Source organism: Meriones unguiculatus, chromosome 15 (assembly GCF_030254825.1).
Source record: "Meriones unguiculatus strain TT.TT164.6M chromosome 15, Bangor_MerUng_6.1, whole genome shotgun sequence".
Classification (NCBI taxonomy): domain Eukaryota; kingdom Metazoa; phylum Chordata; class Mammalia; order Rodentia; family Muridae; genus Meriones; species Meriones unguiculatus.
The window spans coordinates 52,611,012-52,634,826 of NC_083362.1; the positions used below are offsets into that span (position 1 = coordinate 52,611,012).

General features: G+C 37.7%; 1 protein-coding gene across 7 annotated transcripts in view; it reads left to right on the forward strand.

The window, feature by feature from the left end:
* Window positions 1–23,815, forward strand: part of Pikfyve (phosphoinositide kinase, FYVE-type zinc finger containing) — a 93,740-nt gene that overhangs the window by 58,910 nt on the left and 11,015 nt on the right. For 6 of the 7 annotated variants that reach the window (XM_021660089.2, XM_021660085.2, XM_021660088.2 and 3 more), the window contains 14 exons: window positions 1,023–1,094; window positions 2,498–2,669; window positions 5,287–5,465; window positions 8,687–8,800; window positions 9,176–9,284; window positions 9,387–9,541; window positions 10,026–10,116; window positions 12,978–13,038; window positions 13,893–14,030; window positions 15,503–15,623; window positions 17,282–17,377; window positions 18,757–18,840; window positions 19,957–20,054; window positions 22,214–22,378. In XM_021660089.2, the coding sequence (XP_021515764.2) occupies window positions 1,023–1,094; window positions 2,498–2,669; window positions 5,287–5,465; window positions 8,687–8,800; window positions 9,176–9,284; window positions 9,387–9,541; window positions 10,026–10,116; window positions 12,978–13,038; window positions 13,893–14,030; window positions 15,503–15,623; window positions 17,282–17,377; window positions 18,757–18,840; window positions 19,957–20,054; window positions 22,214–22,378 (1,655 nt within the window). The remainder of the gene's footprint in view (window positions 1–1,022; window positions 1,095–2,497; window positions 2,670–5,286; window positions 5,466–8,686; window positions 8,801–9,175; window positions 9,285–9,386; window positions 9,542–10,025; window positions 10,117–12,977; window positions 13,039–13,892; window positions 14,031–15,502; window positions 15,624–17,281; window positions 17,378–18,756; window positions 18,841–19,956; window positions 20,055–22,213; window positions 22,379–23,815) is intronic. The other variant, XM_060368498.1, reaches the window with a different exon arrangement.

Genomic DNA, 23,815 nt, shown 5'->3' on the forward strand with positions numbered 1-23,815 from the left:
CATAATTTTCATAAAAACAGTCAGCCCTTTGTCTTACTGTGTGTAGTTTTGTCACTAAAATGTACTACCAGACAAGTCTTTTGTCTCATAGTACATTCTTCTTGCAAATGTCTAAGTAAATGAGACAAACACATTTTATAATGTCATACTATTTCTAGTGATAGTCACAAAAACCTTACATATCTGTCCTAGTTTTTTGTTGTTGTGTTAAAAAAATTTTCTGTCAAAAGTAACCTAAAGGCAAAAGGATTCATTTGGCTCATTGTTCAAGGATGTTGGCCATCATGGCGGGAAAGTCAGAGGTGCTGGAGCTTGATCATCTTTTAAGTCAGCATTCAGAAGAGAGCATAGAATGCATGGATGCTAGTGCTCCCTTTCTCATGTTACATCTGGTTTTTTGTCGTTGTTTTGTGCAGCATTGCTTCCATGATAAGACACTTACTTCCAGTAGAAGGATTTTTCTAGAAATTTGTGTAATTCAAGGACAGCGTTGAGCCTGACTTTCTGAAAGTCTATAGGACTTTTTTTTTCTCAGAATTTAATGGATTTCTTAAGTAATATTTGAATAGGATACAGGGTTCAACAAGCATACATGCAAAGTCTCTTTGGACAGGTATAAGTCAGGTACAGTTAGGAGTTGGCTTCTTATCAAGAGTGAGAGCTATTCTCCCTACTCAGTGAAGACAGGGATTAGAGGGCAGAAGGGAGTAGGTTTTTTTTTTTCCTCCCAGTGTCAGTGGAGATTGTAACTGAAAGATGATTTTAACTCTTTCTAATGCAAATCAGTTTTATTCAATTTATGAATTCTTATTAAATGATTTCTTAAGATACTAGTGGATTGGGAGTGGAAAATAAGCTATAGTGTCACCAGTCCACACTGGTTTCACAGGATGAAGTAAAACCTGTTCCATAGCAACAGCATAGGTTTTTATTACTTCATTTTAAGCATATTTGATTATTAGAATATGGCCTTGGTGGTAATGATGACATATTTCTAAGAAAAAAAATTTTTTTCTTTTTAGGATTGTAACAATGGAATTTTATGGAAAGAATGATCTTACACTGGGAATATTTTTAGAGAGATACTGTTTCAGGTAAAAGCTGATTTCTTTCTTATGATTTATTATGCTTTCCTTTTTTTTTTTTTTTTTTTTTTTCTCTCTCCTTTTGCGACAAAGTCTTTCTCTCTGTAACCCTGGCTGGCCTGGAACTCACAGAAGTCTGCCTCCTGAGTTCTGGGATTGGTTAATACGCAGTTTTGAAGTCCAGAATGTCAAGGTAAACATGTTTGAGTTGAATATCAAGTATTGTGGATGATTCTCTCTCTCTCTCTCTCTCTCTCTCTCTCTCTCTCTCTCCTTTTTTGTTTGTTTGTTTGTTTGTTTGTTTGTTTGAGACAGTGTTTCTCTGTGTAGCCTTGGCTGTCCTGGACTTGGTTTTGTAGATCAGACTCAAAGAGATCCACCTTCCTTTGCCTCCCTAGGATTAAAGGCCTGCGCTGCCATGTCCTGTGATGGTTCTCATTTTTACACCATGTGTCAGAGTATATATTACAATGACTATCTGTTTCGTACTTAAGTAGTAGCACTTGTCACATACATTTCTTGTGTCTTTGTCCAGTCATCCTGCCATCCCAATGGGTATGTTTATTTTTACAGTGATTCAAGTACAGGGAAACCTTGGGACCAGCTTGACATCAGTTTAAGTTTCATTGCTGTTACCAGTTAAGTTACACAGCACAGCACGAGTGATTTTGTTAAGTCCAAAATCACCACACAGAGACCACAACTCATATATGCAGTTGGCAAGAGTGTTTTATTTCACAAAAACCTGCACGCAAAGGTCAAACCATTTTGCAAAATGGCAACCCTACGCAAAGGCTCATAGGCCTTTTTATAGGAAACTAGGGGACTTCTAGCAAGGGTTAGGTAATCTAACCTCATTGGTGGGTACCGCAGAAGTTGCAAGGGTCGATTCCTAATTGGCTTGTGCCCAGGTGTTCAGTGGGCTGTATTCCTGTTCCATGAATGTTTGACCAGAGGATGAAATAAGACTGCCCAGCACAGATAACCCCATCCTGGGATAAAATATTTTCCCATTCTTGTGGTTATCTCTAGGCTGTTCCTTGGGTAGGGGAGTTTATGATCTTGTTCCTAGAATTGGTGACCTATGGCCTAGTTCCCAGGACTGATGACTTTTAAAGTCAGCCCTGGTTCTAAAAAGGAGACAAAATGGAGTTTATGTCATCCTCTCAATTTAATGTTACCAGTCTCCTTCACAGGGAGTGTAGTCTTCAGAGAAGTCTGGGTTTTACTGTTGTTTGAAATTAGACATGGGAAGGTGTTTGACAAGTGGGCACTGTCACCATGCTTCAGTGTAAAACAGCTCAGAGCAGCATGTGTCCTGCACTTCCTTGGTGGAAGCTGATTATTCAGTACTTGCCGTGTGTGGTCCTGCTTCATGCTTATTGTGAGAAGGATTCTCTCATTTATCTCAGGTCATCCTACCAATGTCCTAGCATGTTCTGTGACACTCCCATGGTGCATCACATTCGACGCTTTGTTCATGGCCAAGGCTGTGTGCAGATAATCCTGAAGGAGTTGGATTCTCCAGTGCCTGGATATCAACATACAATTCTAACATATTCCTGGTGCAGAATCTGCAAACAAGTATGTGCTACTACTGAAATATTCATGTGACATTTCTTTATATTTGTATAGTTACCTGGGGGATATATTGTCAATAGTATTTTAAACTTTGTTATTTGTTATTATGATCTTATTTATATACCTCCTTGTACTATATGTTTAACCTAATAATTTTTAAAGCTTCACTTAAGAAATATATGTATCATTAAATAAAATATGTATGCTTTGTCCAGTAAAATATACTGCAATTATATTTTGATAATTTTCAGTTATGTATGCAAATTCAGCAGACACTTAATTCTGTCTCTTCTAGATACTAATTTTCAACTTAATAATAGAAATACAATAAGAAATGGCTTGTATAGGAGGAGATAGACTTATAAAGCAGTATTAGGCTGTTTACCTAATAAATTTAAGCCTGTATCATCAACTTGTTCTGAAAAAAGTATAGATGAGGCTTTGTTGAAAATAGTTTGTATTGGTTATTATATCTTGAGAAATGACATAGACATGTATTTAATTCCTTTGAGCTATTATCTCTTCTTCCTCTGAGGGAATTATTTGTTGTTGGTATTGTGATTTTTTTTATTTGTTTGTGTTTTATTAAATGGGTTCAACCCATCTTTGGAGAAGTGGCATAGTTTAGGTTTATGATTATTTATTTAATTTTGTGTGTATATGTGTGTGGCCAACTGTATGTGCTCTGTGTGTGCAAGTATCTGAGTACGCTAAATGAGGGCTTCAGATGTCCTGGAACTGGAGTGATGGGTGATTGTTAGCCACCTGATGCTAGGATTGAACCTGGGTTCCTCTGCAACAGCTGCAGGTGTTCTTAACTGCTTAGCTATCTCTCCAGCCCCAATATTATGTTTTTTTTTCTTTGTTTGTATATGTGTTTAAATTTGTTTTATTTTTATATATATGCATGTGTGCCTTCACGTAGGTTTGCGTACCATATATGTGCTTAGTATCCAAGAAGGTCAGAAAAGGGTGTTGAATCCCCTGACACTGTAGTTACAAATGATGGTGAGATATTGTTTAGATGCTGGGATCAAACCCTGGGCCTCTGTAATAAAACCCAGTACTCCTAACTGCTGAGCCATTTCTTCAGTTTGTATAACATTTTTAATATAAACTATTTAATATAAAGTATTAATATAAAGACGGAAGCAAATTGTGTCAAATTGCTTTCATTATTATCTTAATGTATTTTGGAGTATGCTTGGAAAGCATTTATGAGAATTGTAGATAAAATAGTAGTGTATTTGTTAGTATAGCATTTGAGAATGGTGACATTAGTTTTCTTTGTAAGATGGGACTGCACTGACCTGCAGTGATTCATAGTCTTCCTTACTTTTTTGTGTGTTAGTGATTACTTTTTTGTGTGTTAGTGATTCATAGTCTTCCTTACTTTTTTGTGTGTTAGTGGGGATCAGGGTATACATGCTAGGCAAGTGCTTTACCCTCAAGCTAGTTCCCAGTCTTATTTTTATACCCATAGGCCTTTTGGTTCTGGTTCCATGTGGATAGCTGGTAGCATTTTGTTGTGGGCTCTGCAGATCAGTGGTTCTCAACCTTCCTAATGCTGTGACCACCTCATGTTGTGGTGACCCCCAATCATAAAATTATTGTCACTGCTACTTCATAGCAACATAACAGTTTGCTACTGTTATGGATTGTAATGCAAATATCTGTGTTTTTCAATGGTCTTGGGCAACCCCTGTGAAAGGGTTACGACCCACAGGTTGAGAACCACTGATATAGATTGACCGTTGAATTAGGTAACTAGCTAAATTTTGTCTGTTTTTCATTCTTTGCCTTACGCATTTAAGATTAAAAAAATTATGGGATTATGCTAAGAGTGTTGTTAATACACACAGGAAAAGCTTCTAGTGTAGAAAATGTAGTATTGAATTTTGTAAGCCACAATAGTTAAAAAAAAAAAGTGGGTAAGGGGCGCAGCAAAGCAGTTTAATATAAATTGCCAGTAAATATGCAAATAAGATTTGTTCATTAGCATAATTGAAGCATAAATGAAATCAAATATAAATGAAGTAGGTAAAATTCTTTATTTTTTTAAAAGAAATAACATTTTGAATATGAATAACTTGTAGGGTTGGTAGGAAAGTGGGAAGTATTTTCCGTTCCTGTTGTTGAAAATATATAAATGAATTTACCTGATTTGGAAGGAAGCATGGCAAAAAGACCATTGGCCTTTGATCTGTCATTGCCCACCCTTACTGATTTACTCTAAGGGGTAATTCTATCTATTTCTGAGTGTGTTTATAAGGATGTTCACCAGAGCATCATGCAACTAGAGAAAGCCTGGTTATCTAAAATGCCCAGCAGTGGGAAACAGGTCAGTAGATGGCCATTCCCAGTGGCCGTTTAAAAATTTGTAAACAAAGAAAATAAACAGTGTCCTAGCAAATTGATGGTGCTTGGGGGATTATTATAGCAATTCTTCCCTCATCCTCCCAGGTCAGATCCATTTTGAATATTTTATTCTTTTCCCAGTTTCTTTTTCCTTCAGAGAAAATAAGTTTGTCTTGGAAAATAGAAAATACATCTTTCAAAAGTGAGATTTTTCAGTATATAATTTATTTTACTGTTATTACTTCTTTTTCCTGAACTTCAGGTAACACCAGTTGTTGCGCTTTCAAATGAATCTTGGTCTATGTCATTTGCAAAGTACCTTGAACTTCGATTTTATGGGCACCAGTACACACGCAGAGCAAATGCTGAGCCATGTGGTCACTCTATCCACCATGATTATCACCAGTATTTCTCTTATAACCAGATGGTGGCATCTTTCAGGTAAGAAAACAACATTATTATATATTTCACATTCCTAAGAGTTGGGACACTTCCATTATTGAATTGAATTTGGGCATGTCTCTAACCTTGCAAATACAAAGGAATATCGTATAAGAGCTTTTACTGTTAGTTATTCTCTATCAAAAGAACTAAGTAGTAGTATTAGCTTATTACAAGCAAGGATAATAATCTGGCATATTTCACTCATAGAGCTGTCAAGTGATGGGAATCATGGTTTAAACATTGATTGTTTTTTCTGCTTTCTGACTCACTCTTGACCTTTGTTTTGGCATCTGAAATTTGAGAATTTTGCTGAGATATTAGTTACCATGAGCTTCTAAGATACTTCTGAAAAAGTTAAAATTCCAAGTTCAAGGAATAGTCACAGTGCCTTTAGGCTCTGCCCTCAGAACTTACTGATATCAATGCTTCACCACCCTAAACACTACCACTGTGGCTAAGCCTCTTTTGTTTTAGCAGGAGGTTCTTGTAGTAGCTCCAGGCAGGCTCTTAGCCTTGCTCCTGTAGCCTGCTATCAGCAGTCAAAAGTAACCTATTAAAGAAAGTCATCTGGTCCCCACTCTGCTGTAGACATTTCAAATGGTATCTGGTTTGCCAAGTAGAAGCCAGAATCCACTTGTTGGCTTACAAGCTGTTGTAGGACTTCTGGGCAGAAAATGGAAATGTGTGTTTCTCCTGGGAGGAAAAGGGTGAAGCATAAGATCAAAGGAGCTCAGGGCTCTAAAACTCAAGCCAGGTGGAGGCTTCCTGGGGGCCAGGGGGAGGGGAAGGGGGGGGGAAAGTATCCCAGAAGCTCAAGGCGGCCTTCAGGGAGAAGGGGAGCCCTTCCCTCTGCAGAATAAATGGTGAATCTCAGATGATTGTGGTGAAGTAGATGATGCTGGTCCCCCTTTATTTAATGTGAAACAGGAAATTATAAACCTTGGACAGTGGGAGGGATTTTGAGGGTAAATGTGTTTGATTTGATGGGGCTAGAAGTGCTAGGGTACTTGATGTTCATACAGTAACACAGTCTTAAGAGAGGGAACGTAGTACTTAATTATTCTACCGGTGGGGCGAGAACTCCAGGTACAGTTAAAGGTCATTAGTTGAGAGCCAAGACACCAGGACATCATATTAGCCTGGGGTGGCTATCTCTAGGAATCCTCAGATGCTTGCTGAAGGGTTTCTTATCAGGAAAGGGTTTGGTTTCTAATCTCCCTGAGGGCTGTGTGATGGGGTTGCCTAGATCAAGTGGAGAGGGGACCCAGCTGAGAAAGGGAGTCTTCCTCTCACACTGTGCGCAGAGACTATCTGGAAGTAGCAGACTTCAACCTTAATAGCAGAATCCCACAACAAACCCTAACATACTCTGGTTGCCCAGGGCCTGTGCTTTACCTCCTACTGCCCACAGTCACTCTGCTGAGGTCTCACTGGCTCTGGCCTGTCCTCTTCTATGTCAGGCCATGCCTGCCTACTAGCTTTGTTTCTCAGGAACCCTCCTGCTGTTTCCTTACTTACCATAGCTCTCTATTTAGACTTCACCTGCCACAGATTTTCTGCTTCATTCTTGTTCCTCCCCACACCTCATAGTGTTCTGATAAAAACATCTTAAATATTTATGTTTAGCTTATTACCCACATCTCATTCCTAAGTCAGGGGGCAGGAATTTTTGTGCTATATTCTTTTATACTATATCCCCATGGAATATTAATTAATTGGAACTTATTTTGTTTTTAAAGCAAAGGCTTTTAATCACAAATGTAAGGGGTAGGTTGAGTGTAGCATTTACTAGTCAGTACCTTGGCTAGAAAGGAAGTGAAGATACATGAAGAACCCTTAAGAGCTGGGATGTAATAAATACCTTCATGTGTCCTCAGATCAATAGGGAAAGTTTGCATGAAATTCATGGCTGTTTTTATAGCAGATGGCCCCTCAGAGGTATAAATAATGGCATCACAGAGAATTCTCTGTTTAGCTTCGTACCCCATTTTTTAATTGGAGTGCTTGATTTATTGCTTTTTAAGTTCTTTAGTTCTTTATATATTCCAGATATCAGCCCTGTGTCAGATGTAGGGTTGGTGAAGATCCTTTCCCAGTCTGTAGGCTGTTGTTTTGTTCTAACGACAGTGTCTTTTGCTTTACAGAAACTTTTCAGTTTCATGAGGTCCCATTTATTGATTGTTGCTCTTAGAGCCTGTGCTGTTGGTGTTCTGTTCAGGAAGTTGTCTCCTGTGCCAATGAGTTCTAGGGTCTTTCCCCACTTTTTCTTCTAACTGATTCAGTGTATCTGGTTTTATGTTGAGGTCTTTGATCCACTTGGACTTTAATTTTGTGCAGGGTGATAAATATGGATCTATTTTCATTTTTCTGCATGTAGACATCCAGTTGGACCAGCATACATTGGGTGTAGGAGAAAACAAGTAACAGGACAGGAGCCTACCACAGAAGGCCTCTGAGAGACTCTACCTAGCAGTGTATCAAAGCAGATACTGAGACTCATAACCAAACCTTCGGCAGAGTGCAGGGAATCATATGAAAGAAGGGGGCGTTAGTAAGATCCGGAGAGGACAGGAGCTCCACAAGGACCAAATATATCTGAGCACAGAGGTCTTTTATGAGACTGTATCTCCAACCAAGGACCATGTATGGACTCCTGCTCAGATGTAACCCTTGCCAAGTGGCTTTCCCTAGTAAGGGGAACAGGGACTATTTCTGACATGAACTCAATGGCGGGCTCTTTGACATCCCCCACCCCCCACCCCGAGGGAGGAGCAGCCCTGCTAGGCCATAGAGGAGGACTTTGCAGCCAGGCCTGAAGATACCTGATAAGCTAGGGTCAGATGAAAGGGGAGGAGGCCCTCCCATCAGTGAACTTGGAAAGGGACAGGGAGAAGATGAGGGAGGGAGGATAGGATTAGGAGGGAATGAGGGAGCAGGATACAGCTGGGATACAAAGTTAATAAACTATAACTAATATTAAATAAATAAATAAATTAATTAAATGGCATCACAGTGCAGGGATAAACAAAATCCTCTCAATATTAGGAAAGATATTTACCATGGTTGAAAGTTAATCTTTTTTGTCTTAATGAAACTTTATGCTTATTAGAATTTAATTCATCACTTGCATATATATATATATATATATGATCTAAATAAATTGTTAAAATAGTTTTTATTTTCTCCTGTCACTGTTTTTTTTTTTTTTCTTCCCTCAGTTATTCTCCTATTCGGCTCCTTGAAGTGTGTGTTCCACTACCAAAAATATTCATTAAACGTCAAGCCCCACTGAAGGTGTCTCTTCTTCAGGATCTTAAGGACTTTTTTCAGAAGTAGGTTTTAATTTCTTTGGTGATACATTTTTGCTTGCTCATGTTTGTAATCCGTGGTGATTTAGTATCAGACTTACTCATTTAACTCTTCTTTTGAAATGTGAGTAACTTTCCTTTTCTAATTATAATTATATGTGTATACTCAGAATGAAAAAGAGAAGCTCAAATAATGTAGGAAAATACCTTTAAAACTGACAACTTAAGTTTTTGAAGTAAATTCTTTGAGGCCTTGTTTTTCACTTTGTAAAATTTCATCTGCTTTTTGATGAGATATTTTAGCTATAGTTTTCTATAAAATACCTTTCCTCCTAATTTCTCTGATAATGGTTTGATTCAGCTTTACCTTCATGTATGGTACTCTGTCATTCCTTTTAGAGTTTCCCAGGTATACCTAGCTGTAGATGAAAGACTTGCATCCTTGAAAACGGATACATTTAGCAAAACAAGAGAGGAAAAAATGGAAGATATCTTTGCACAAAAAGAGGTAATTTGTTTCTTTCATAGAAAATCCTGAAAATACAGATTTCTAGAAACCCCTGTCTGTATGGTGTTTCAGCTTACGGAATTTCTATCTATTGCCTTCCAGATGGAAGAGGGCGAGTTCAAGAACTGGACTGAGAAGATGCAAGCCAGGCTTATGTCTTCCTCTGTGGACACCCCTCAGCAGCTACAGTCCATCTTTGAGTCACTCATTGCCAAGAAGCAAAGCCTCTGTGAAGTGCTGCAGGCATGGAACAGCAGGTATGACCTTGTTGGGTTTTTGTTGATACTGTTACCAAATTAGTTTTACCATAATATTTATTTTCTGGTTCTGGGGACTAAACCTAAGGCAGTGCTCTACTACTTGGCTAAATTCCCAGTCCCAGTATTTCAAATGTAAAGATCTTTATTAATTATGGATATTCCTTTTCTTTTTTTACTTACAGTTTTTTTTTTTAATTTTTATTTTTTGACCTTTGTTCTTTGCATCCTTTAAACATTGCAGCCTTTACATAGTTTGTTAAGATAAAATAGCCCTCTTTGCTGTTTCAAATGTGTGTACTACTGAGTGTATTGAAATGGGTCCGTGTGCCATGAATCATCGTTGGCTATCATAAGTATTCAGTAGTGGCTTCGCACAACTATAAAGTCTATTACAAGAAAAAGTTTATCAATATAATTTAAGGTACTGAAAAAAAAAAAACCCAAAAAAACCAAACCATGTTCTTTTTGCCTATGGCTATAGGTTGCAGGACCTTTTCCAGCAGGAAAAAGGTAGAAAGAGGCCTTCGGTTCCTCCCAGTCCTGGGAGACTGAGACAAGGTGAAGAAAGCAAGGTAATAAAGCATAGCGTTGTCTTTGCTCTCTCATCAGTGGATATACAGTTTGATTTCTAACACTTAGTGGTAGTTTAATGCATAAAGTTTTCAGTCAAACTGACTTTTCAGGGAGATATGATCTGGATTATTTTCTAACCCCAATTGCAATAATGTGTTCTAATTTATTTATTTGAAATATTCGTTAGAAGGCTGCTCTACCTGAGACATTATTGATGATATTACAAAGGAAAAGCTATAGGTTCTCATTGGAGAAAAAGTGTATAGTAAAAAGTGTATAGTAAAGTGTATAGTAGAGGACTCAGTTTTCATTTTCTTCTCAAATAAGTTTGTTTATTCATGTATATATTCATTTATTTTGGTTTTTTAAGACAGGGTTTCTCTTTGTCACCATGGCTGTCCTGGACTTACTTTGTAGACCAGGTTGTCCTTAAACTCACAGAGATCCACCCGCTTCTGCCTCTCTGAATGCTGGGATTACAGGCATGTGCCACCATGCCCAACTTGTTTACTTATTTTATGAGCATGAGTGTTTTGCCTGCATGTATGTATGTGCACCTTTTATGTGCCTAGAGTCCACAGAGCAAGAAGAGGGCATTGATCCCCTCGAACTGGAGTTATAGGTGGTTATGAGCTACCCTGTGGACATTGGTAATTAAACCTAGGTCTTCTTGAAGAGCAGCAGGTGTCCTTAACTGCAGACCCTTCTCTCAAGCCCTCACTTTTCTTACTGTGTAGCTTTGGGTGTTTTATCCCTGTGCTTTAATGAGAAGCTCTTCTTAAGGTGTCTGCATTACATAGCTCCTTTTCCAACTGGATTGCTTTTGTTGATACCAAAGTATCACAAGCTTAGTGTTCAAAGATGTGGATTTATTATTTTGTAGTGGCATGTATGACAGGGTTTCTCTGTGTAGCCTTGGCTGTCCGGGACTTACTTTGCAGTCTGGGCTGGCCTCGAATTCACAGAGATCTGCCTGCCTTTGTCTCTCCAGTTGCTGGGATTACAGGCATGTGCCACCCCGCCTGGCTGGTTTCTCTTATTTTTGAGGATCAACATCTTCCAAGCTCATTCAGGATGTTGACAGGACTCAGCTTTTATAGTGACAGATCTTCTGTTGGTAGCTGTTGATGCTTGCATTCCCTGCTCTGCAGTCAACTTCATCTTCAAGGCTTTCAACACTGGTCCAGTCTTTCCTGTGCTCACGTCACCTCTTTATCTCTGACGTACATAGATTTAAGATTTGTGTACTAATGTACTCATGTACTCATATCTGGATTTCTCTTCATTTTGTGGTCAGCTGACTTGGCACTATTACATTTGCAAAATCTGTTTACAGCAATACTTAGGTTTGTGCTTGTTGGAATAATTGGAATCAGGATGTATGTACTAGCAGCTGGATATTTTTGAGCTTTTAGATTTTGCTTACCAGGTTTCCCAAATTTCACACAAATTAATGCTAGTGTAATGGCCTTGTATTCTAATATCATAAGGGCTTTGAGAGAGTGTTTTCTTTTTACATCATGCAGACTATTTTAGAGGAATGTTTTGATGGAATGATAGATCTAGGTGCTTTAAGAAATTTTAGGAAATAGAATAATTCCTTTTTGTCTGTTTAATAACTACTTAGGAATTGTATTTCCCGTATTTCCTATACTAACATGCAAATCACCTAATGTTACCGAAGGTGATTTGCATGTTAGTATTTACCACCTAATCCAGGGCTGTTAATAACTAGCACAGACTCCTGATGATGTCACTGTCTGCTGAAGATGTATCAGTGTATAATAGCCTTTTGAGTAATGGCAGTAGGCATAAACTTGAAAATACACCATCACTCAGGAGGTGATGTGCTATTGGAAGGTTGAAAATGGATGTGAAATTCTGTTGTACTGCCTTCATAAATTGTTTTGCGTGCTTATCTTGGTTTAGGAATTATTCTTGGTTACATAGCATGCATTTGTGAACAAAGGCCATAGTATCTCATGAAACATCTACCTTAAACATTTGGTTAAAAAGAGACTGAAAGAAAACACATGGACTCAGAAGGATTTAGTGACCAAGATTGTAGAAAACTCTAAAGAAAATAGAATGTTCATGACAGAGTGGGTAATAGTGGTGGGTTATTTAGGGGAAGGTACACAGTAAGATTTCTCTATTTTGTAATCTTTACTGACATGAGAAATGACTCCTAACTAAACTGTCTAGGGCCTTGTAATCCTTATAATATATGTTGTCCATGAGTGATAGAATGTAAGAAGATACACTAGATGGATAAGCAATAAGTAAGCTTACTTGACAGCACAGGTGTCCTAGATGTGTGAGTTACTCCTCACAGCAACACTTTCAAAGTATGGGTCTTTGCCTGCAGGTCTCTCTTTATAAACTGCACGTCTGTGTAAAGCTAGGGCTGGTGTTGTAATGGTACATCTCAGGAGAGTAGATACAGAACCTAGCTGTCTTTTAGTTAGCCAGACAGCTAGGATATTTCTGAAAATGTAAAACAGTGATACTCTTCATTAGTGGAATTTTTTTTAATTTTTATTTTTTTACTTTGGAAAATAGCTTTACTCTTCAGGTAGTTTTTATATTTATATTTGTATAATAGGGTTATTTTTAACCGAACCAATAAATGCTGTTTAGTCAGACATGGTGGCACACATCTTTAATCCCATCACTCAGCAAAAAGAATGTACTTAGGTTTAATTAAAGTGGTAAAAGCTACTTTAAAATATGAAGAGGTAATATTTTAGTGGAAACAGGTCCTGAGATCATAATTTTCAAAATTCACTAGGTTAGAATACTTTTAAAATGTGATTTTTAAAAATGCATCCTTAAGAATAGAATATTTATTTCTCTATAGATAAGTGCAATGGACACATCTCCAAGGAATATTTCTCCAGGACTTCACAATGGAGAAAAAGGTTGGTCTTCAGTCTGGTGACCTCTTTTTCTTGCCTTTAAAGAGATTTTTTTTTTCTTTGTAAATTGCTTTTAAATGCTAATGTGAGTATCATTTTCTAATACACATAGTTATTTTTCTCTTTATACAGCATTTATAAGTCTTACTGATTTGAGACTGCCATACAGTATGTTTTGAGAATGTAGATTAGGATGTAGAAATGCATACAATGTGTTGAAGGCGGCCAGTAGGAAAAGAACAAAACCTGTCATTGAGTTTCTCTTTTGCTCATGCTGGTCAACCTCCCTATTCTATTACATGGCTAATTTATACTTTATGCCATTACATTGTTTTCTAGTTTTAAAATTTCTTTCTTCAATTACTTGGTATCATCTTAGAAACTGAGGAAATTTACGTAGGCAGGCTATTGCATAGAACTTACCATTTTTAAAATATTAATACTAACTTTTTTTGTCTCTCAGAATGAGCATGTAAGCATTCTAATTCCATTCTCTGTTAAGCCGATTAATATTTAGGTAGACATTGTAACATTGTTGGGTAGAGGTCAGAATTGTTTGATATAGTTTTGTCACAAGATTTGTTTGTAGTTCAATCATATAATCATGAGTTACATGACCTCAATAATATATGCAAAGGTGAAATTCTGTTTTAAGAAGTAGAAATGTAGGTTCAAGGCCAGTCTGCTCTACAGAGTGAGTCCAGGACAGCCAAAGCTAAACAGAAACCCTGTCTCAAAAAACAAAAACAAAACAAAAAGAAGTAGAAATATGATTTGGTCTCTGAAAAGTATTATTAGGTGAGTTTTAGGACTGGTTGTTTTAAATGACTCATTTAAGATTGATTGTATTTCTTTAGAGGATCGATTCTTGACAACCCTGTCCAGTCAGAGCTCCACGAGCTCCGCCCATCTCCAGCTGCCCACTCCTCCTGAGGCACTGGCTGAGCAGTTAGTGGGAGGGCCCTCCGACCTAGATACTGCCAGTGGCTCTGAAGGTAAGGTTTGGGCCACATTTTATTCAACTTCATTGAGTCTGAGACTGAGATGATTCCTTGCTTTATATATGTCTCTGGGGAAAAAAAACCCACAAAAACAAAAAAAAAACGTGGCTAATTCTTTGACATATTGCTTTCTTTTTTTTAAATTTTTAGTTAATTTTATTTTTAATCATACTTTATTTACTTTGTATCCCTCCTCTAGTTCCCTCCATCCTCCCCTCCCAAATCCCTCTCTTCCTCCCCCTTGTCCACCCATGCCCCTTCCCAAGTCCATTGGTAGGGGAGGGTTTCTTTTTCTTTCTTCTGATCCTAGGTCTCATCAGGAGTGGTTACATTGTCTTCCTCTGTGGCCTGGTAAGGGTGCTCCCCCCTCAGGGGGAGGTGATCAAAGAGCAGGCCAATCAGTTCATATTAGAGACAGTCCCTGTTCCCATTACTATGGAACCCACTTGGACACTGAACTGCCATGGGCTACATTTGTGCAGGGATTCTAGGTTATCTCCATGCATGGTACTTGGCATATTGCTTTCTTATCTTTTAGAATTTTTTTAATTTAATGTTTGTTTAAAGGACATTTTTAAGGGGCTGAAGAGATGGCTCAGTGTTCAGAGCACCTGCTGCTTTTCAGGACTGGGTTTGATTCCCAGCACCCACATGGCAGCTCACAACTGTAAATTTCTAGTTCCAGGGAATTTGATTCGTTCTTCTGATACCTCTCCTTGGACACCAGTCAAACTTGTGGTATACATATAGATATTCAGGCAAAACATTCATGTCTATAAAAAATAATAAATTATTTTAAAAAGTACCTTTTTAAATAAAGCCTTTCATTTTGGCCCTCCTTCCATTATTTGCACTACTTGACATGCATCACTTTGTGTATGTACATGTCCTAGTAAAACAATATTATTCAGTGTTATCCACCCTTTAGGGGCATCTTTCTAAAGGTGTTTAAAGTGTATTATTATTGCTTTGTAAAGTGAAAGAAATTTCCGCCATGTTTTTTTCAACAAACATTTACATTATAATAACCTATGCCTTGCTTTTCTTTTCCTTGTTTTTTGTTAGTCAATAACTGCCTAATTCTAAACTTCGGCGCACTTTACCGTTGCTGTTAAGCTCAGGTGTAGTAACCGGAGCGCACATCTGTGAGTTGGAGGGCAGCACTGTGGCAGCTCAGGCATGCTGGCACAGTGATTCCCTCGGGGTCCTGTGGTGGCAAGAGACCACTGAAACAGGATGATCTCGGTTTCAAATGTGAGGAATTAAACATGCCTCTTAGAATGCATGCTGAGTACATTTCATTTCCCAAGAGTTGTTATCTTAGACCAGAAAATATAAACCATAGTTTATATTTGTGATGCTCACTATGTCTGTCTGTATTCTCAAGAGAAAAATAAACAAAACAGACGCTTTACTTTTTGTTTTACTTGAATGTTCATGGATAAATAGGATATTTTTCATCCTAGATGTATTTGATGGGCATTTGCTGGGATCCACAGACAGCCAAGTGAAGGAAAAGTCAACCATGAAAGCCATCTTTGCTAATTTGCTTCCAGGAAACAGCTATAATCCCATTCCATTTCCTTTGTAAGTATTTCAAAACTTAGTGTCTCTTGCTACGTACTCTATATTTTGATCAGTTAATCTGCAAATATGTTTCTTAATTCTAGATTTACATCATTCTAGTAAAAGAGATGGCTTTTGGCATATAATAGAGCATGGACGAAGGAAACATTAATTATTGTTGCTTAGTGCATAAAGGCATTAGTTATGAAAACAGACACACAGCATATATACCTCTATATAAACATAACCACTATATCCATTGATCTTTTAAACAAATTTTTGTATTATTATTTATTACAGTTTATTCACTTTGTATTCTGGCTGTAGCCCTCTTCCTGATCTCCTCCCAGTCCTACCTCCCCTCCCCCTCATGTCCCTCTCGTAGTCCACTGATAGGGGAGGTCCTCCTCCCCTACTGTCTGACCCTAGCCTATCAGGTCTTATCAGGACTGTCTAGATTCTCTTTCTCTGTGGCCTACATAGGCCACCTTGCCAGGGAGGTGATCAAAGAGCTGGCCACTGAGTTCATGTCAGAGACAGCCCCTGTTCCCCTTAATAGGGAACCCACATGGAGACTGAGCCACCCATGGGCTACATCTGAGCAGGGATTCTAGGTCCTCTTCATGCATGGTCCTTGGGTGATTCATCAGTTTCTGCAGGACCTCCTGAGCCCAGATATTTTGGCTCTGTTGTTCTCCTTGTAGAGCTTCTGTTCCCTCCAGGTCCTTCTATCTCACTCTTCTTCCATACCATTCTCTGCACTCTGCCCATCAGTCTCAGCATCTGCTTCGATACCCTGATGGGGAAAGTCTTTCAGAGGCCCCCTGTGAAAGGCTTCTGCCCTGTTTCCTGTCTTTTACTTCTGATGTCTGTCGTGTTGTCCCTTCTGAATGAGGATTAAGCCTCTTCCCCAAGGTCCTCCTTGTTTAGCTTCTTAACGACTGTAGATATCAGTATGTTTATCCTATATTACTAATATCCACTTATAAGTGAGTATATTCCATGTGTTTCTGCTTCTGGGTTACCTCACTCAGGATGATCTTTTCTTGTTCCATCCATTTGCCTGAAAATTTCATGATTTTTTTTTTGTTTTGTTTTTAATTGCTGAGTAGTATTTTCATTGTGTAAATGTACCACAATTTCTGTATCCATTCTTCACTTGAGGGATGTCTAGGATGTTTCCAGATTCTGGCCATTATGAATAAAGCTGCCACACTGGATAGTCAGTAAATGGCATCTAATAATGTCAATGATTCTGCCTGATGATTCCCAATGGAGTTGGAGCAGAAGGAGCAAAGTTTGGGTTGAAATAGAGTCAACATTTGGTTTCCGTAGAGTGGCTTTGTTTTGTTACTTGTTGTGGAAGTAGAAACATGGTTTTTACATAACTACTGGGAAGCATTTCTGAGGATTGAATAGAGCAATGTATTTTAGATTATTTAGCCATCTCTGAGCCATCTCTCTAACCACAAACCTATTTTTGACAATTTTCCAACTGATGGATAAACTTTCTTTTTTTTAATTATTTATTTCATTTTCTTTCTTAGCATTTGCGTGCATTTTGGTTTTCTTATTGCTCAGTATTTAGTTATCTTAAATTGTTCTGAGATTTGATTGTACTGTGTTAATTAGTTTTGTATTTCATTTATTTCTAAGTCTACTCTTACTTTATTGAGCAGTGATCCAGATAAACACTATTTAATGTATGAACATGAGCGGGTGCCCATTGCCGTCTGTGAGAAAGAGCCCAGCTCCATCATTGCTTTTGCACTCAGGTATCATGAGCCTTCCCTGTCGTTCCATCTGTGTGTTGTAAGTCTGTCTGTTAGTTATGCTGTTTGGGGGCTCCTTAGATACAAGCAAAAATGTATGTTTGCTAGGTGTGACATTATATTGAAAACCTTTACTGAAATCATGGGGTATGGCATGGCTTTTAAGCAGATATTTAGTAACTAATGTGACCTGCCATGGTATCTACTAATCCTTGAATATGCTGACCTCTCTGTCTAATATATACCTGGTAACTGTTACTGTGGTTTAGTTGTTAAGGTAACAGTGAAACATACCCATTTGCACACATACTGGCTGAAATTTCCCCAGCTAAAGAATGTTGTTCCTGCATTTTATTCCAAAGACAAGTTTGGATATTTAACTTAGGTAGTTACCGTGGTCTTAAAGAAGCATTGCACCTTTAAAATATTTATATCTAGTGTCTAAATCCTCAGCATCTCATTTATAAAGCTATTTTGACAATAGGTGAATTTAGTTTAAGTAACATCTGAGGTACTTAACAAAAATTTTCCATTGTAAAATATAAAAGTAAAAAAAATCTTTTTATGTATTGATTACAAAGTGTCCCATTTATTGAATAACATTTGATTATAAACAAAATGTGGTGTGTAGATACTGCAGATAGCAGAGTAAACAGTATAGTTGTATATGCTTCTACCTTCATGGAGTTCAGAGTTTACTTTAGATAAGAATTTCTTTTTTTTTTTTGCTTTACAGGAGACTAGGAGACTATATAGTGATTTATTTCTTTGTGCCTTAGCATTATGAAGATAATACTTGCTTCTCTTAATAATCATGCTCCATCAATAGATATTAAAGGCACAAACTGTAATCATTCTTTATAGTAGGAAGCAAGTGTTCTACCCGAGCACATCTCTCAATGTTTTAGAAGAATAATGCATAGTGGCAATCTAGGCTGCTAATCCAAGAATCAGATTTTTAAGCTTTTGGGATGTTATTTATTTATGTTTAAAAAGTTTAGTCCTTTTAAATAGAAAGTTACTTTCAAATTTCTTTCTTTTGGGGGGAATTGTGTAGAGGTTGCTGACAGTCATTAAACCCAGGGCCTCTAGATGCTCAGCAAGAGCTCTCCCACTGAGCTACATCCTGCCCCTTATACAGTGTTTTTGGATCATTGTTAAGATTATTGAATATGGTTGTTGAGCTGGTAAGTTTTAATTCTTTGTGAATACGTTAATCTTCATAAAGCTTGATCAGTTTTGTTAATTCCTAGTGTATTTGTTTATTTGTGGACACATAGAATGGTTATGCTTCTATAATGCAAAACTTATTTTAAAACTTAAAATTTATTGTTAAAGAAGAGCTTAATGTTTAACATTTTTCAACCTATTTCTGCCCTAAGTTGTAAAGAATACCGAAATGCCTTAGAGGAATTGTCCAAAGCAACTCTGTGGAACACTGCTGAAGAAGGGCTTCCAACAAATAGGTGATTCGTGATTGAGTAAAATCTTTTAAATTAAGCTATATCATTGTTTTCTATATCCTTATACTTTAGTTCTCTGATAGCACATATCAGCATAAACTCTCCTAGGATTCACATAATTAGTTTCACTAGTTTGTATCACATAATTTGTTTTTACATCATTCATTAACTGTTGGAGCAACAAAATTAAAGTCTTAAAAAGCCCTTAGGATATAACTTCTGACATTGCTGTGATGAATCATGCTGCAGATTAAAACTTGCAATTTTTTTTAATGATAAAAAGAAGCGGCTGTTTTGTTTAAAAATTAGTAACCTGTAAAGTTAGTTGTGCTACTGCTTGGCTTTATAATTTTAACTGTAAATTTTCCATAGTACTAAACATCCTAATACTTAGAAAATACTCAAACTTAGCATGTTCTTTTTTTTAAATTTTGTTTTTATATTAATCACAAGTTGTTTACTTTGTATCCCAGCTGTAGGCCCCTCCCTCATTCTCTCCCAGTCCCACCCTCCCTCCCTTATCTCCTCCCTGCCCCTTTCCAAGTCCACTGCTAGGGGAGGTCCTCCTCCCCTTCCATCTGACCCTAGCTTATCAGGTTATCTCCAGGACTGGCTACCATGTCCTCCTCTGTGGCCTAGCACAGAGGGCTGATGGGGGAGGTAAAGGAGCCAGTCATTGAGTTAATGTCAGAAATAGTTCCTGTTCCCCTTACTAGGGAAACCCACTTGGTCACTGAGCTACCATGGGCTACATTTGTTTTAGACAGAAATTGGCATAGGTTTATCCTTACTGAAATAAATTCTTCTGTCTTACTGGCCTGATAAGATTTTGTCTGAATTATCTTTGTGACTAAAGTAAGAAACACAAGTATTTTTTTTTTTTTTACATTTTTATATACTTTTCTAGTTCTAGTATAAAATACTAGTTCTAGTTTTGTTTTGCTTTTTCCTTAAACTTAGTAGATATTTCAAGAGTTTTTGTAACTTGTGATTTTCAAGATCATGAATGAGATTTCTGGTATTAAGTTGGTGTTGGGTAAGAAATACATTGGTTTATGAATTAGAGTGCTTGTTTTCTTTTATGTGAATATCTTCAATCTAATTTTTTTTTCATGGTAGTGCTTTAGATAACAGACCAAAGAGCAGCAGCCCTATTAGATTACCTGAAATCAGTGGAGGGCAGACAAGCCGTACAGGAGAAGGAGAACCGCAACCAAGTAAGACTTGGGGCTTTTATTGTATTCATTCATTCATTCATTCATTCTTTGTTTGTTCATTCACTTATTTATTTGTGTGTGTGAGTTGGAATGTGTGTTAATATGATGTGGAAACCAGAGGACAACTTACGGGAATTAGTCCTCTCCTACTATGTGGGTCTCACTGATGTTACTCAGGTTCTCTGCCCTGGAAGAAAGTGCCCAGTACTGCTGAGTCATCTCATTGGCCCCACATGCAAACATGTCTGTATTTGTTGTATTTATGATTTGTTAAAGAAAACAAAATTGGTAAGAAATGCCATTTGGTAAGAATTGGTCTTTGAAAAATAAACATTTTTTATAAAGTATTTTTATTTTATGTACATTGATGTTTGCCTGCATATATATCTATGTGAAGGTGTTGGAACTTTTGGAGCTGGAGTTGAAGACTGGTGAGCTGCCATGTGGGTGCTGGGAATTGAACTCAGGTCCTCTGGAAGAGCAGCCAGTGCTCTTAACTGCTGAGCCTTCTCTTCAACCCCCAAATTAAACATTTTTTAATATCTCTTTTATAGATGGTTTGCTTCTTTTTTGAGTCTTATTTGAAATATAGATTCAATTTGCAGAATTTAAAACTTGTAGAATCCTCATGTGCAGAAAGAGGATCTGTCTTAACCTTTCACCTTAAGAAGCAACAACAGTGTACAGTTTTTAAATTTTATGTTCTTATTGCTATAATGAAAACTATTTCAGTAATGTATTCTTTAAACATCTCCACATACAAATTATCTGGTGTATCCGTATGTTTAGGAAGGAAGCGGAGGTTTTGACAAATTAACTGGCTGAAGACTAGAGCTGGAACTTGAAGGCGAATCTTGTTAACTGTCTGGGTTAGTAGTTCCAGAAGCTCAACTGACTGTAGAGGCTTAACAAACAAGTTGTTTTTCTAAGGTGACATTTGTAGAAGCAGGCAGTTGCTGGTATTGGGCTGCTCAGCATTGCTTTGACAATAGAGGGATCTTGTTTTCTTTGATTTTTTTTCATTTTCTTTAAAAAGACATGATACTCCAAGTTTGTGTTGAAGCAGAGAAGAGTGGTGTAGGGTGTATTTTCACATTATTACAAGTCCTTTTGTGCCCTCCAGTCTTAACTGGGCAGGACTGAGTCTTTGTGCCAGCCACTTCTGTGTTTATATGAATCACCATCCATTTTTGGGTCTCTATACGAGGCTATCTCCACAAAAATTGCTGTTCTGTTAGCAAAGACTTGTATACCAGTGGATACTAAGCACTTTTATGATTGATACTCTATGGATTTTGTAAGTGATAAATTATTAGAATAATATATATTAACATGATGAATGAAACTCAACACTATAAATAAAAAGGCAAGAGAAAAGGGAAGCTTTCTTTCCCACCCCACCCAGCTCATCAAGTTGCATCAGGACTGAGCATGTCCTTTTCCCCTGTGGCCTGGCAAAGCAGTCCCACCAGAGTAAAGTGATCAAAAAGCTGGAAAGTGAGCCTGTGTTCATTGCAGTCCCCATTTCCCTTACTAGAGGACCCACAGGAAGCCTAAGTTGCCCATCTGTTGCATCTTTTCAGGGAGCCTAGGTCCAGAACATGCATGGTCCGTGGTTGATGCTTCAGTCTCAGCAAGGGCACCTTTGGCCCCTGGTTAGTTGGCTATGACTCTGGGCTAGCTGGCTCTGTTGATCTTCTTGTGAAACGCACGTCACTTCCAGGTGCTGTTCTCTTTCCTCCCACTTTTCCACAAGACTCCCTTCACATTGCCTAATGTTTGGCCATGAGTCTCAGCATCTGTTTTGTGCTAGGTAGAGCCTCTCAGAGGACAAGTCAGTCAGGCTCCTGTCTACAGGCATACTCTATTACCATACTACAAGAACTCAGTAGTTTATTCTACTGCTTAAAATATGACTGCTTTTAAAAGAGTTTTGAGTGGCTTTCTGGAGAATTTCTTACATGTGACCTTCAACCAGCAGAACATTGTCGTGTTCTGATGAGGGCACTTACTGACTACAAACAGCAGTAGCATGTGGAATTGCCATCTGTAAAGAGAGTCTGCATGATGCAATGGTGACTGCCAACAAAAGGCTGAAAACGTCTATTTTCCAGCTTTAATGACCTGTGCCTAAATTAATGTTACCTTTTATTTTTAAGCCAAAAAAGCTTCGGGAATGTTGTCCTTCTTCAGAGGAACAGCAGGGAAGAGCCCTGATCTCTCTTCTCAGAAGAGGGAGACCTTACGCGGGGCAGACAGTGCTTACTACCAGGTTGGGCAGACCGGCAAGGAGGGGACAGAGAATCAAGGCCTTGAGCCGCAAGGTATGTTAAGTTGGCCATATGTGCTTGTTTTAAGCTTGAATTAATTAATTTTTTTAGCTTTGTGTATTTTCTTACAGCTTTAAGTAAATAACTTTGCTGAGGCCAGGGCATTCTCTTCATTATAATTCTCTGTGTACTAGACCAGAGGCAGCATGGGACTTGGAAACAATCTGTCTTCAAATGTCTGTACTTGTTATTTCTTATGTGTCTGTATCTGAAAAGAAGTAAAAGCTAAATGGTATTATACATGTAAACATAATTTACAATATGTACTTACTATCCTACTATAAATGTACTTAATATATGCTTAATATATATACTTAATATGTACTTAATATCCGACTACCCCCTCCAGATGTTGTTTGTATCTTTTTCTTTCCCAGTCCCTGCAATATATGCACCTTCATTTTGATACTTAAAAACTATATTTACCTAATTATGTTTGGATTTGGCAAATTTGATCAACCCTGCTACCTTTTTTTTTTTTTTTTTTAAAAAAGTTTTATCAGAATATGGGCATGTGCATTCATTTCCTGTCGTCTGATTGCTTCGCATTAAATTGGCCAGTTGAATAGTTGTAGCTTAGTGAATGAATTCCTGTTTGGCTCTATAGAGAAATTGTTTGGTGATTTGTAAGTTAGGTCATGGAATAGTAGTTTAAAAACTAGCAACTGCACTTTCTTGTTCATGCAGGGATTTTGTCTTGTTTGTAAAGCCCTACTCCTAACTAAGAAGCTGTTAGCAGTTGATTCTTGCTGGGAAAGGAGAGTCAGTTGGAGTGTCATTGCGTTTTCCCACCACACTCCAGGGTAGGCCCCATGTGCAGGAGCAATTGGCCAACACAAAACAAACTGTGTGCTTTGTGTTTGCTTTTGTTATTTTGTATGTGTGTATGTTCTGTTTTGGTATTTTTTTGTCTTACTAGGTTATTGTTTTGACTATCATCTCTTGTTTTTTGTCTTTGTTTCTTTAGAAAGAGGGAGAGAACATAAGACCATGAGATTGGGTGGGTAGGAAGGTGGGGAGGATCTTGCACAAACTGGGGGAGGGCAAAGAATATGATCAACAGATAGTATATAAAAAAAGAAAAGAAATCAAAACTGTAGATTAGCTTGGTGGTACACAACTATCATCCTAATATTCAGGAGGCTGAGCCAGGAGGATTGTGAGTTCATGGTTAGTTTAGGCCATATGGTAACATCCTCCTTCAAAACACAGCAAAACAAAACAAAAAATAACAGCAACTGAAACATTTTTTTACTAGTAATTAAGATGTCTGTTTAATATTCTGTATGTTACCATTGGACTATAGATATCTATAATGTGTCCTTTAGAGGGAGATGAAGGGATACGATGCCTTGAAATGTGAAACTTAGGGGATGGTTTGTCTTTGAAATATTAGGATGTTTACTAAGGTTTTATTATATCAAAGAAGCA